Source organism: Protopterus annectens, chromosome 2.part1 (genome assembly GCF_019279795.1).
Source record: "Protopterus annectens isolate FY-2018-M chromosome 2.part1, PAN1.0, whole genome shotgun sequence".
Lineage (NCBI taxonomy): Eukaryota > Metazoa > Chordata > Ceratodontiformes > Protopteridae > Protopterus > Protopterus annectens.
Genome location: NC_056729.1, coordinates 1,881,735,557 through 1,881,750,657, shown reverse-complemented (window position 1 = coordinate 1,881,750,657; position 15,101 = coordinate 1,881,735,557). Strand labels below are relative to the sequence as shown.

At 43.5% G+C, this 15,101-nt stretch overlaps 1 protein-coding gene across 1 annotated transcript in view; it reads left to right on the top strand.

The window, feature by feature from the left end:
* The window catches only part of ALMS1 (ALMS1 centrosome and basal body associated protein), a 958,782-nt gene that overhangs the window by 848,916 nt on the left and 94,765 nt on the right, over nucleotides 1-15,101 (top strand). The window contains exon 11 of the mRNA XM_044063634.1: nucleotides 8,645-8,851. Within this exon, the coding sequence (XP_043919569.1) occupies nucleotides 8,645-8,851 (207 nt within the window). The remainder of the gene's footprint in view (nucleotides 1-8,644; nucleotides 8,852-15,101) is intronic.

Genomic DNA, 15,101 nt, shown 5'->3' with positions numbered 1-15,101 from the left:
TGACCATAGGTATGGAGCATTGATTTCCCATGTTGGTAATGACCAGGTCTAGGATATTGGAGCCCCTGGTGGGACTATGGATTAGTTGATCCAGGGCATTGGAATTTATGAATTCCAAGAACCGTTGCGCAAAGGTGTTGGGACATGAGTAGTTTTCCCAGTTAATGGCAGGATAGTTAAAATCACCCAGTATTAAGGTGTTTGGTTCTATCTTAATATTTTCCAGTATGTTTAGAAAGGTGTAGTGAGAATCTTGGGGTATGGTGGGGGATCTGTAGCAAGATACAATTTGGATTGCAGTCTTACCTAGTGTTAGTTGCACATGGAGAATTTCAGACACATTTTGTTGGCCAACTAGCCTGGTGGTATGAATATCCTTGGTGAATATTGACAGTCTTCCACCTTTAGTGTTTCGGTCCTGGTTTGGTGGCCGAAAAGTGTGGTAAGAGTTGTAGCCTGGTATTGCAGGGGTGCTCTCTGGAGCCTTGAACCAGGTCTCAGTTACTGCACAGATATCAATGTTCTCCATTTTTAGGAGTGCCTCGAGAGAGTGCATTTTGAGGTTTAGACTTCTAGCATTGAGTAGCATTACCTTCAGATTTTGCATGCTTGTACCTGTTACAGTGGTGGTTTTGTCCTTTGAAGTTTGCCTACAAAGGCACTATAGGGTGGCAAGAGCCTTAGCCAGTAACCTGAATCCCAGGGGCGACAGGTGCAGACCATCTCTGGCAAAGCATCGTGGTCTGTCAATCATGTCATCCCAGGCAGACAGATACTGGATCCCCTTTGAATGACACCATAAGCTTAGCCAATTGTTGAAGTCAATCATTTTATCCTTATATTGTGGTATCATTCTGGGCGAAGGCAGGATGCTACTCAGGGCTAGGGTCAGACCTGCCTGGGCCACATGATCCGAGAGGTCTTCCATGTCTCTTTTCATGTAGTCCAGGGAGGTATGTCTCAAGTCATTCACTCCAACATGGACAATGACAGAGTCATATTTGTACTTGTTGTGGAGTGACTTGAGTGCATGCGTTATGTGGCGGATCCTGGCACCCGACAGGCAGCTGACTGTAATTTTCTCCTTATTCAACCTGGTGAGAGGGACATCAGTGTGCCGGACTATAGAGTCACCTATGACTAAAGTGTTAGGTACATTGTCTTGCCTTAGGGGCTGTTGCTGGGTGGCACACTGGTGTTGTGAACTATGTGACACATTGGTTGTGATTCGTGTTTGTTTGCGTTTCAGCTTCAGAGGTCTTTCTTGCTTGGGCAGGTTACAGTTAAGGGCCTCTGCATATGTGGATTTAGTGTTGCTATATGTGGGTGTTGGTGGTGCGGGTTTAGAAGGGCTATGTGTTGCTTGAGGTGTAGTGTGGGTGTTAACCTTCTCCTCTTGACTGTTTAGCACAATCTTGGGTGGAGAGAGCTTTGCTTCCATTTTGGCTATGTAAGTGCATCTCTCACAGGTTGTAGTGTTGGGTGGTAGGAGGAGAGGGTTGTCTGTGTACATGAGGCAATTGCTGCATTGCCCCAGTATGCCCAGATTCACCAGGTGGACAGGAGAAATCACCGAAGCTGACCCTTGGACATGCCTGGTTTGGGGCTTTTTTTTCTTTGTAAAGTATAGGAGCTGCTTCCTTAGCAAGGTACATTGCAATTATAGGCTGTTTAGTGCCTACTATTAATTTCTCCTTGTTAACAAGGAGAGTTCAGTGTTTGTATGAGTTTAAGGCTTCCTAGTGCTTTCCAGCAGGTATTAGAGAAAGTGCTAGTCACAGGGATGCTTAAAGGTAAGATTGAAAAGAATGCACTCTGCAGTGTGCACTAGAGAAGTTAGATGTGAAAGTAGGTAACTTGAGTTTTACCTGTTTAGAAAGTTAAGGTTTAGTGGAGAGTTACTATTTTTAAAACAGCAAGATGGATTGAAAGGGGTGGTCACTTTTGTATTTTGGTACTATGAAATACTGTAGGATGGCCAATAAATTTAAATAATTGAAGGGGTGGGATTTCAAAAATGATGATTTTGTGATTACTCACATAAGCCAGTGAAAGTAGAGAGAAATGAGATATATGGTCAGATTAACATAAGAGGCGGGCAACTAGAAAGACAGTGGTATTTAACAAGACAACTTAAATGGGTGGGAAGGCGGGAAAAAATTCTGCCTGACTCAGAATAGAGAGAGCTGTGGTCTCTTTTGAAGTTTTAACATGCTGTTAAAACAGAATGCAAGCAAAACACAAGGTAAAGAAAACAAACCACAGTATTCAAAATATAGAAAGGCAATACAGTAGTACAAAAACTAAAAGCAAACTAACCTTTCCTTCACAGCAAAGTGTAGCAGAGTCTGGATGAGCCTTTCTGGGCCTTTCCCCTCTTACTTGCTGTTACTTACCCTAGTATTCTACCCTTTGCTGCCTGTGGGAAGTATTTGCTGGTAACAGAAAGTATTTGTTTGCTTTTCTTATGTATGTTTTATTAGCAATTTACATTGCCTACCTTTTTGGGATCACCTGACATGTGGGGCAAGAAAAACTGAAGAAAATGGCATCGGCTGCATCTTATATACCCCTGGCGCACTGACGTCAGGGAAGAGGCAACAGCAACCGACGCCGGACCAAGACTTTGGAACTCGGGCCGACTGCGGGACCACCTGATGGCAAGATAACCCAAGTGTGATGACTGCAGCAGTGCATACACTCGAACATCTACATTTATGGTAGGTACAAAACTGAACTTTCTGGTTTAAGCACTTAGGCTTTGGGCCAGTTTATTTACATTAAGAAGGTGTGGTCTGCACTGTTCTAGGAGGCTGGATTCTACCCTTCTGAGCTGGGAATTTCTGGCCACAGGCTTATTGTGCCTGCTTATTTGAACTGTTTCTTTCTGAAAATGGTGTGCCTTGTTGCTGCAGCATAGACCAGATTCAGGCCTGCTGAATCTAGCTTTGTTTGTATAACTTGAGCACTGACCCAGGCCATCTTTTTTTGGAGAAGGTTGCCCTGCACCCTAGCAGCAGGAGTGTGCAGTTAGAACTTGTCTGATTGAAGACTGCTGGAGCAGGGCTCAGTTTTGAGCTTTTTTTCTGGTTAATTGGGTAACTTGTTTAATTCAATTGTTCGTTTTCTATTGTTTTTTATATATATATATATATATATATATATATATATATATATAAAAAAAATTGCATTATATTCATCTGCTTTTACTGTATTTGTGTTTCTTCCTGCTTTATTACTAGTGGCATTGACTACAACTCTGATCTGAGATATATAACAATAAGTATCCTTTTCTATGCTTTTAAAGAGGTTTTTGATTGTATCTGCTTTATTTTCTGGAAAAAAATTTATATATATGTATATATATATATATATATATATATATATATATATATACTTGTTTCCCACCTTTCTAAGCTAGTATAGTCCAGTTTTTAAGTGCTGAATTCAGGGCTGTGTTACAAATCTCTGTATTTGCCCATACCTTACCTGGATAGAAGGAAGTTTCTCTGTTCACCTGTGAGAGAAGGGAGCTTTGAGCAGCCTATCTGTCCCTGGAGGAGTGGTTTCAACCCAGAAATTAGTAGTTTATTGGCCATTTTGGGCTAATTTCTCTCTCTTTCATTTCCCTGCTATAAATACCGCATTTGCCCGATTTTGCACACCAGGCAGTGCCGGTTAGCTAGGGTATAACTATTCCCGGCTCCACAAAGTCTCCTCTTCAATTTTTCCCTTGGAACTAGACAAACTTTCAACTTAAGCACTCAAGCCATTCATTTCTCAGCCCAACACTTGCTCAAAACTCATAGCAAGCACTTATAAACCTTAGCACTAGACCCTCCTATACTGTACAGAAGGACAAGGCTCTCTATTCAACCTTACCAGCCATTCAGTAAAGCAGCTCACTGTACCTATCCAGGCATGTCCAAAGGGCAGTTTCAGGCGTACTCTCCAGTCCAACTGGTGAATTTGGGCATTTTGAGGCAGTGTTACAACTGCCTCATGTACACAGACAACCCTCTCCTCCTACAACCAAACACTAATACATGTGAGAGATACAACTATACAGCCAGACTGGAGGCTAAGCTCTCTCAACCCAAGGCTGGATCAGACAGTCAAGGAGAAGGGAAATGCTTGCATCACACCACCAGTCTCACATAGACCAATTAAACCAGCACTGGCAAAAAGCACACATAAATAAACGAAAACATACTCGGAGGCTCTAAATAAAAATCTGCAAAAGCAACAGAGACCTCCAAAGCAGACATCCAAGCAAACTCCACCCCCCCAACACAAATCATGAAACACATACTTTACAAAACCAGTGTGCCATGCAATCACAGCCCTTAAGGCAAAATAACATACCAAACATACTAGTAATAGGTGACTCTATAGTCAGGCACACTGACGTCCCACTCACTAGGCTGAATAAGAAGGTTACTGTTAGCTGCCTTTTGGGTGCCAGGATCCACCACATAACACAAGCACTCAGGACACTCCAGAACAAGTACCAATACGACTCTGTCATTGTCCATGTTGGTGTGAATGACCTAATCCGTACCTCCCTGGACTACATGAAAAGAGACATGGAAGAGCTCTCTGATCTTGTAGCCCAGGTCGGTATGACCCTGACCCTGTGTAGCATCCTGCCGTCACCAAGAATGATACCACAGTATAAAAAAATTTATCAATTTCAACAATTGGCTAAGTTTCTGGTGTCATTCAAAGGGGATCCAGTGTCTGTCTGCCTGGGATGACATGCTCGACAAGCCACGCTGCTTCGCTAGAGATGGCTTGCACATGTCACCCTTAGGCTTTTGAATACTGGCCAAGGCTCTTGCCATCCCCATAGTGCCTTTTTTAGGCAAGGCTCAAAAGACAAATCCACCGCCATAAATAGTACAAGTAACAAAAAACTGAGGGTAATGCTACTCAGTGCCAGAAATCTAAACCTCAAAATGCACGCACTCGAGGCACTCCTCAGTATGGAGAAAATCGATATATGTGCAGTAACAGAAACTTGGTTTAAGGCTCTAGAGAGCACCCCAGCACTACCAGGCTACAACTCTTACCATACATCTCGGCCACAGAACCCGGACCGAAATACAAAAGGCAGGGGCGTGTCCATATTCATCAAGGATACCCACACCTCCAGGTTAGTGGCACAGCACGATGCTTCAGAGATCATCCAAGTGCAACTAACAATGGGCAAAACTGCAATTCAAATTGTAGCTTGCTCAGATCACCCACCATGTCCCAGGAACCCCATTCCTCATTTCTGGAAACACTGGGAAATATAAAGGTCCTATCAAACACCCTAATGTTGGGTGATTTCAATTACCCAAACATTAATTGGGAGAACTATTCAAGTACTAACTCCCTTGCCCAACATTTCCTAGAATTTATAAACTCAAACGCCCTGGATCAACTGGTCAGCACTCCCACCAGATGTGACAACATATTGGACCTGGTCATCACCAACATGGGCGACCGGTGCTCCACACCGAAGGTCAACCCCTCACTGGTTAGATCTGACCATAAACAAATCACTTTGGATATCCACATTCTGCCCCTACCCACGGACAAGGAAACCACTGTGAAAAACTTTTCAAAAGTAAACTTCACGTTACTTAAGACCAAGGTGGAAAGTTTCAAAGCCCCCATGCTAAAGGATAACATTGTCCAAGCTGCAAAATCCTTTACTAATGCATTCTACGGGCACCTACAAGAATTCATGGATCATGCTATCCCAAGCAAAACCAAGACTCACTCCTCCAAGAAAAGGAAACCAGTCTGGTGGACTCCTGCCATAAACAAGCTATACAATAGAAGGAGGAAACTAGAACAGAAAAGAGTAAAATCCCAAGAAGGGAAGATATCCCTGATCAGTATCAGCAAGAAACTATGATCTCTCATAAAATCATCCAAGGCGAGTTTAGAAAAAAAAATTGCCAAGGACTCCAAAGATAACCACAAGGCATTCTTTAGCTATGTCAAGAATCTAAGTGGCAATGCTCAGATCTGCTCGGAGTTAGTGCAGAATGGTACAAAATACACTGAACCGACCGATATTGCCAACATCCTGACAGACAGGTTTAGCGCAAACATCACCCCCCTCTCACCCCCAAAAGGGCCCCTAACCATACCAGAAGAATGTAGAGCTCCTGAAATCACAGACACTCAGGTTAAAACAGCCCTCTCCAAAGCCAAAAACACAGCATCAATGGGACTGGACTGTGTCCCAGACTGCGTCCTTCATGAGTTCAAAGACGAACTAATCCCTCACCTAAACACACTGTTCAAACTCAGCCTCTCCACAGGTTACGTACCTATAGAGTGGCGCACAGCAACTGTTATTCCGCTCCACAAAGGTGGAGCCACAACAGACCCCGGGAACTATCGCCCTATAAGCCTGACTAGCTTGGTCTGCAAGGCTATGGAGCGCATCATCATGGAACTCATTAACAGAGACATTGGGAACCTCCAAACACTGGACCCTTCCCAGTTCGACTTTGTTAAGGGCAGAGCATGCCTCCTAAACCTGGTGGACTTCTTTGAGACAGTTACCAAGGCTATAGACGAGGGAAAGGTGGTACACACAGCCTTGCAAAGGCCTTTGACACCATTCCCCATTCTGGTATTAAAGACAAGCTCACCAGCCTGAACATAAACCCCTACGTCACAAGATGGGTTGCCAACTGGCTCACGGACAGAACCCACATGGTAAGAGTTGCGGGAGCTAGGTCTGACTCTAAACCGGTTACAAGTGGCGCTCCCCAGGATTCAGTCCTAGGACCCCTCCTGTTCGGCATATACTTCTCAGAGGTACAGGCAAGCACAAGAGGACTATGACTGACCAAGTTCGCAGATGACTGCAAACTAGGGCCTATAATTGACTCTCCGGCTGATACAGATATCCTCCAAAAGGGTCTCACTGAGACGGACACCTGGTGTCAAAATCATGGCCTCAAACTAAATGCCAAAAAGTGCATAGTCATCCCCTTTGGAAAAAATAAAGTACCCACAAACTACCACATAGGTGGTAGTCTCCTAAATACTGAAGACATAATAAGGGATCTGGGGACCCTAGTAGATAGTAAACTCTCATTTGATAATCACATTGCCAAAGTAGTTAGAAAATCCTTCTACGTGGCACACCTTATCACAGAAGGGTTCGCATCCGGATCAAAGAGGTCATTGTGCCCCTCTACTCATCGCTCATCAGACCCATCATAGAGTACAACGCCCCATGTGGGATGTATCTTACAAGACACCTGCAACAGCTGGAAAGACCACAGAAGTACCTCACCAAGAGGATCACTGGTCACAAAAAGATGCCCTATGCAGCTCGACTGAAGAAACTCCGGCTGTACTCGGTTGCATACCGCCTACACACACACACACACACACACACACACACACACACACACACACACACACACACACACACAGCCACTTCCTCATTCACACCTGCATTCATTCACACATTGCTCTCAGTCTCCTGATCTCACACACAGCCACTTCCTCATTCATTCACATACACAGCCACTTCCTCATTCATACCTGCATTCACACACACACACACACACACACACACACTTCCTCATTCATACCTGCATTCACTCACACTCGCCGCAAACTAATGAGCTTAACTGCAAAATAAACCGTGAACTGTTCATGGTTTATTTAGCAACTAAGCTTATTAGTTCGCGGCGCCCCTATGAGGAAGCTGTGGCTCTCCAGGGTGTCGCAGCGCGCACTTTGGGAACCCCTGAAATATGCGCTTTATGCGTGCCACGGGGGGGGGGGCTTGGGAAAACCTGGATTCAGCAAGGGAGCCGAGAATCAAAAAAGTTTGGGAACCACTGCAATAGCGACTGATGTTTATCATTGTACAGAACATTGTACAGAACATCTGCTGATATGGTATGTTTTCTTACACAAATGTACTTTCCTATATGGCTTTTCCACTGTTTTCACAGTTTTGGGACTGTGGAATTGGTATAGATAACTTAGGGGGTGTGAAGACAGAGCCCGCTTCCTGAAACACATATTTCTAGTGTTTTTTTGGTTTCCATTTAACGAATGTAAAAGGACATTTTGTGTATTCCTTTTATCATTACGTTAATTTGTTGTTATTTGTTAGTTGGAATATGTACTTGGCATGCTGGCATTGATAGATTCTGCATCAGTGTAACAGCACGTCAACTATTGATAGATAACATGGTCATCAGATCGATCCTGTCTGTGTAAATCGCCAGCTACATCTAACACGTCATTAGCCAAGACATTCAGTGTGATTTGTACTCCATCTGATAACATTTATGAATTTCAGGCATTGGGAGTCCATCCTTGAAGGTTAAGTGAGCAGGGATTCTCCAGATGCTTTGTATTTTTGAGGCCATGACAGAAATGGACCCCATTCCTGAGTCAGGGTACAATTAGAGTTTAAAGATTAGTGTTTGATGTTTGCCCACAGTACTCTTCTCAGCACCCACAACGTACCTAGAATTGCCTCATTTAAGTACCTCACTGTGAAGTACTGAGAATCATAAAAGAAAACATTTTTCTGTAGAGTTTGTTTCATGTCTGTGTAAAATGCTGCTTTATTAAAAATATATTCTCTCTAATTCTGTTTTTGCAGGAGACTTTGAGATTGTTAGTAGTGCTACAAAAAAGAACACACGAGATGTGGGTTTGACATTTCCTTCTCCCCGTCCTGATTGTACACTGCCACAACACACAGAATCTGGCTCGATTCTTAACCCAAAAGTTCAGTTTCAGACAGAAGACAATACTTTCTTGCAAGACAGGAAAACTAAGAAATGCATCAGACAAAGACCCTGTGAAGGTGAGTTTTTGTATTTTATTAGAGTGCAGTTAATGCAAGATTAAGCACAAAGTGGAGCCATTGAGTTTGAATGTAGTGAACGTGCCTTTGGTGTTTATCCCTTCATTTCTAGTACTGTACATCTTCCAAGCTGAAAATAGGGGGAGGATGTCAATTTCCTGATGGCTAGCTGCTCCAATTATAGTAGTTAGCCAAAAGCCACATTGTTGAAGGAACTTATTACTGTCACAATTTAACTCTTTCCCCAAGACACAGTGACTTCTGAGTTAATTATATTTAAATATGTGTGTGGAAAGAGTGCTGGCTTGCTGTTCTCAAAAAAAAAAAAAAAAAAAAAAAGATCAGGTGATTTCTTTCCTTTCCTATTTTATTTATTTATTTTGGGGTGAAGCAAACTTTTAGTGCTATAACATAGAGCTGAAAATTTGCTGTCTCTTAAGTTCTAACCATTTAGACAGATTGTCTGCCATTTATGACTTACTAGAATGGTTGAACAGGCCTTAAGTTGTAGAACAGTTACTGTCCATGTCTGATCTAAATTTGTCAGGTTTTCTTAGTTTAAGTTCCTGAAAGAGTTAATTGCTTAGGAAATTTGGTTGATATACTTTTTGCACTCACCTGAAGAAGTTTTAAAAAATTGTGCCTGACTTATATGGAAGAGTCTGCCATTTGACTACAGTATGCTATGTTATTACTGTACACAATATTGTGCCCACCAGTATTGCCTGGTTCCCTTACATTTGAGCTGTCTTTAGAGTACTGTACAACACTGCAATCACTGGTGACTAAAATGTGTATTCATTCTGTAGAATACATGCCACTATGGTGAGAATAGATCTGGGTTTATAACATGCAGTTCCTCTTTTTTCACTGGCTGTGAAAGATTTGATCATTTGGCTCAAAAACTCTAACACTGTACTTTCTGACTACTGGAGCTGAACCACAAACTCCATAAAATAATTGGAAAACCTTTAGTCGGTTAATAGTATTTATTTGTAAAAATAAGTGTATCAATAAATTACAAAATGATTCTTATTACAGTAAGCTGTACTGTAGATATGTGCATCAAAGTAGTTTGCAAACCAACCTGAACTGAACTGCTCTTAGATGTCCTCATCCAGATCTTATACTCTTTCTTCTGTCCAGCTTACATGAGAAGCAATTATCTCCCTAAACTTGAGTCTAGCTAGTGGCACTAAATATATTTTTCTTTATAACAAGACATTTTCTCTTTACCAAATGTCCCTGTCAAAAAGTTCTGTCCTGCATGGTCTGTCTTTCACAGTCCAACGGATAACACATCTCATTAGAGTAACATAAGGAACAGCACATATTGTGAAATGTATTTCTCCAACATTGCTATATTTTTCCATCATTACTACATCATGTATATAGAGGCCAATATGAAGTTAATCTACATACATTTTCATGCTGTTTCCAAGAGAACTGCATGTGTTTGATACCTAATGTAACAGGCTGCATTTCCTTTCTCCACCATATTGCATAATTAGTTCACACTGGACTTGTTGTAGCACCTTTGTATCTTTCTTTGTCAGGACTTAAAAGTGAGTGCAGCTAACTTGATAGTGATATGCTATGCTCTGAATCCACTATAAAGATCTTCTCATCAGCATCTGTGGGAGCCACACTCTTCCTTAACCTAAATTAACATCGTCTGTACATAGCTCATGGGATCTGCTTTCCTGAGCTATTGACTCTTTCCTTCCACTTGCTTTGTCTAGATTTCCTTCTAGCATATTTCTAGGAATGTGCCCAAGTTCAATGCTAAAATAAAGAAGTAAGAGGCCAACTTAGTGTCTGTGATAGCCAGATGCTGCCACTTTAGCAATTTCACTTAAAGCTGATGTCTGCTATGTCTTGAGGCCTTCACAACCTGTCCTGACATGGAATCAGGATATAATCAGAGGAAAGCATCACTCAGTGGAATGCTTAGAGGTTCACCAATCTGTGTACACCAGGCAGAAGGTCAGCAGGTAGACGCATGCATGAAGAGGCACAGGTATCAAGACCTAAAATTTCCCTGTGCCTTAAAAACTGATTAACAGTGACCTCTGTCCTCACAACAGATGCTTTCTTTTATAACGAGGTTAATCAGTAGATCACCATCAGCTAGGGAAACTGACCACTGACAAACTTGTTGTGAAAGCTGCTCCACAGCCCTTTCTCTTGTGAGGAAATTTTAGGTTGAAAATTTGTTCAACACCCTGTCCTCTTGTTTGACTAGGAACTTTTCACATAGTTAAAGCTAAAGACCATGAACTCTCTTACCTCATAATAGGCATCACAGCTGACTCCAGTGCCCAGAACTTTTCTTCTTGCATCTTGTTTTTCTGAATGATGGGTTCACTTTCTGCAGTGTCAAGGATTCCTCTCCAAAAAGGTTTAAGACAGGACTTTACCACAGGCCACTCTGTCAAGACCACAACTGGCAGGTAAGTTTTGAAATTTTTCCTGTCCTAGTTGAAGCTATCTGACTTTTTGCATGAAAATACCCCTCATACTTTCAGTTAAGGAACCTTGATGTCAGCCTGCCTAATATCTTCCTATATTGGGCTTCCACACGCAGGTAAAACATACCACACTTATTCCTGCTACCCGGGTCAACATCTCTGTGGCTTCTGATTCTTCTTTGCTTTATGCCACCCTACTTACTAATGTTGCTTATTTTCATTATTGTGAAATTTTACTGAGCTAGTCACCTTATTGTAGCACCCAGGACTGCTGCTCACACAGCATAGTTACCTTATTGTAGCACCCAGGACTACTGCTCAGACAGCATAGTTACCTTATTGTAGCACCCAGGACTACTGCTGCTCACACAGCATAGTTACCTTATTGTAGCACCCAGGACTGCTGCTCAGACAGCATAGTTACCTTATTGTAGCACCCAGGACTACTGCTGCTCAGACAGCATAGTTACCTTATTGTAGCACCCAGGACTACTGCTGCTCAGACAGCATAGTTACCTTATTGTAGCACCCAGGACTACTGCTGCTCAGACAGCATAGTTACCTTATTGTAGCACCCAGGACTACTGCTGCTCAGACAGCATAGTTACCTTATTGTAGCACCCAGGACTACTGCTGCTCAGACAGCATAGTTACCTTATTGTAGCACCCAGGACTACTGCTGCTCAGACAGCATAGTTACCTTATTGTAGCACCCAGGACTACTGCTCAGACAGCATAGTTACCTTATTGTAGCACCCAGGACTACTGCTGCTCAGACAGCATAGTTACCTTATTGTAGCACCCAGGACTACTGCTGCTCAGACAGCATAGTTACCTTATTGTAGCACCCAGGACTACTGCTGCTCAGACAGCATAGTTACCTTATTGTAGCACCCAGGACTACTGCTGCTCAGACAGCATAGTTACCTTATTGTAGCACCCAGGACTACTGCTGCTCAGACAGCATAGTTACCTTATTGTAGCACCCAGGACTACTGCTCAGACAGCATAGTTACCTTATTGTAGCACCCAGGACTACTGCTGCTCAGACAGCATAGTTACCTTATTGTAGCACCCAGGACTACTGCTCAGACAGCATAGTTACCTTATTGTAGCACCCAGGACTACTGCTGCTCAGACAGCATAGTTACCTTATTGTAGCACCCAGGACTACTGCTCAGACAGCATAGTTACCTTATTGTAGCACCCAGGACTACTGCTCAGACAGCATAGTTACCTTATTGTAGCACCCAGGACTACTGCTCAGACAGCATAGTTACCTTATTGTAGCACCCAGGACTACTGCTGCTCAGACAGCATAGTTACCTTATTGTAGCACCCAGGACTACTGCTGCTCAGACAGCATAGTTACCTTATTGTAGCACCCAGGACTACTGCTGCTCAGACAGCATAGTTACCTTATTGTAGCACCCAGGACTACTGCTGCTCAGACAGCATAGTTACCTTATTGTAGCACCCAGGACTACTGCTGCTCAGACAGCATAGTTACCTTATTGTAGCACCCAGGACTACTGCTCAGACAGCATAGTTACCTTATTGTAGCACCCAGGACTACTGCTCAGACAGCATAGTTACCTTATTGTAGCACCCAGGACTACTGCTCAGACAGCATAGTTACCTTATTGTAGCACCCAGGACTACTGCTCACACAGCATAGTTACCTTATTGTAGCACCCAGGACTACTGCTCAGACAGCATAGTTACCTTATTGTAGCACCCAGGACTACTGCTCAGACAGCATAGTTACCTTATTGTAGCACCCAGGACTACTGCTCAGACAGCATAGTTACCTTATTGTAGCACCCAGGACTACTGCTCAGACAGCATAGTTACCTTATTGTAGCACCCAGGACTACTGCTCAGACAGCATAGTTACCTTATTGTAGCACCCAGGACTACTGCTCAGACAGCATAGTTACCTTATTGTAGCACCCAGGACTACTGCTCAGACAGCATAGTTACCTTATTGTAGCACCCAGGACTACTGCTCAGACAGCATAGTTACCTTATTGTAGCACCCAGGACTACTGCTCAGACAGCATAGTTACCTTATTGTAGCACCCAGGACTACTGCTGCTCAGACAGCATAGTTACCTTATTGTAGCACGCAGGACTACTGCTCCAACAGCATAGTTAACTTATTGTAGCACCCAGGACTACTACTCAGACAGCATAGTTACCTTATTGTAGCACCCAGGAGTACTGCTCGAGCATAGATACCTTATTGTAGCCAGGAGTACTACTGCTCAGACAGCATAGTTACCTTATTGTAGCACCCAGGACTACTGCTGCTCAGACAGCATAGTTACCTTATTGTAGCACCCAGGACTACTGCTCAGACAGCATAGTTACCTTATTGTAGCACCCAGGACTACTGCTGCTCAGACAGCATAGTTACCTTATTGTAGCACCCAGGACTACTGCTCAGACAGCATAGTTACCTTATTGTAGCACCCAGGACTACTGCTCAGACAGCATAGTTACATTATTGCAGCATCCAGGACTACTGCTGCTCAGACAGCATAGTTACCTTATTGTAGCATCCAGGACTGCTGCTCAGACAGCATAGTTACCTTATTGTAGCACCCAGGACTACTGCTCAGACAGCATAGTTACCTTATTGTAGCACCCAGGACTACTGCTCAGACAGCATAGTTACCTTATTGTAGCACCCAGGACTACTGCTCAGACAGCATAGTTACCTTATTGTAGCACCCAGGACTACTGCTGCTCAGACAGCATAGTTACCTTATTGTAGCACCCAGGACTACTGCTCAGACAGCATAGTTACCTTATTGTAGCACCCAGGACTACTGCTCAGACAGCATAGTTACCTTATTGTAGCACCCAGGACTACTGCTCAGACAGCATAGTTACCTTATTGTAGCACCCAGGACTACTGCTCAGACAGCATAGTTACCTTATTGTAGCACCCAGGACTACTGCTCAGACAGCATAGTTACCTTATTGTAGCACCCAGGACTACTGCTCAGACAGCATAGTTACCTTATTGTAGCACCCAGGACTACTGCTCAGACAGCATAGTTACCTTATTGTAGCACCCAGGACTACTGCTCAGACAGCATAGTTACCTTATTGTAGCACCCAGGACTACTGCTCACACAGCATAGTTACCTTATTGTAGCACCCAGGACTACTGCTCAGACAGCATAGTTACCTTATTGTAACCGTATTGTAGCAAGCCCTTATTGTACCCCCCCGGGACTTGTAGCACAAGCCCTTATTGTCACCCGGGATATCTAGACACAAGCCCTTATTGTACCCCCCCGGGTATTTTGTAGCACAAGCCCTTTTGTAGCACCAGGTATTTTGTAGCACAAGCCCTTATTGTACCCCCCCAATACTGTAGCACAAGCCCTTATTGTACCCCCCCGGGACTATGTGCACAAGCCCTTATTGTACCCCCCCGGGACTATGTAGCACAAGCCCTTATTGTACCCCCCCGGGACTACTGTAGCACAAGCCCTTTTGTACCCCCCCGGGACTTGTAACACAAGCCCTTATTGTACACCCAGGACTTGTAGCACAAGCCCTTTTGTACCCCCCCGGGACTATGTAGCACAAGCCCTTATTGTCACCCGGGATATCTAGACACAAGCCCTTATTGTACCCCCCCGGGACTATGTAGCACAAGCCCTTATTGTCCCCCGGGACAGCTAGAACTATTACCAGACACCCGGGACAGCTAGAACTATTACCAGACACCCGGGCCCGCTAGAACTATTACCAAAAAAGGG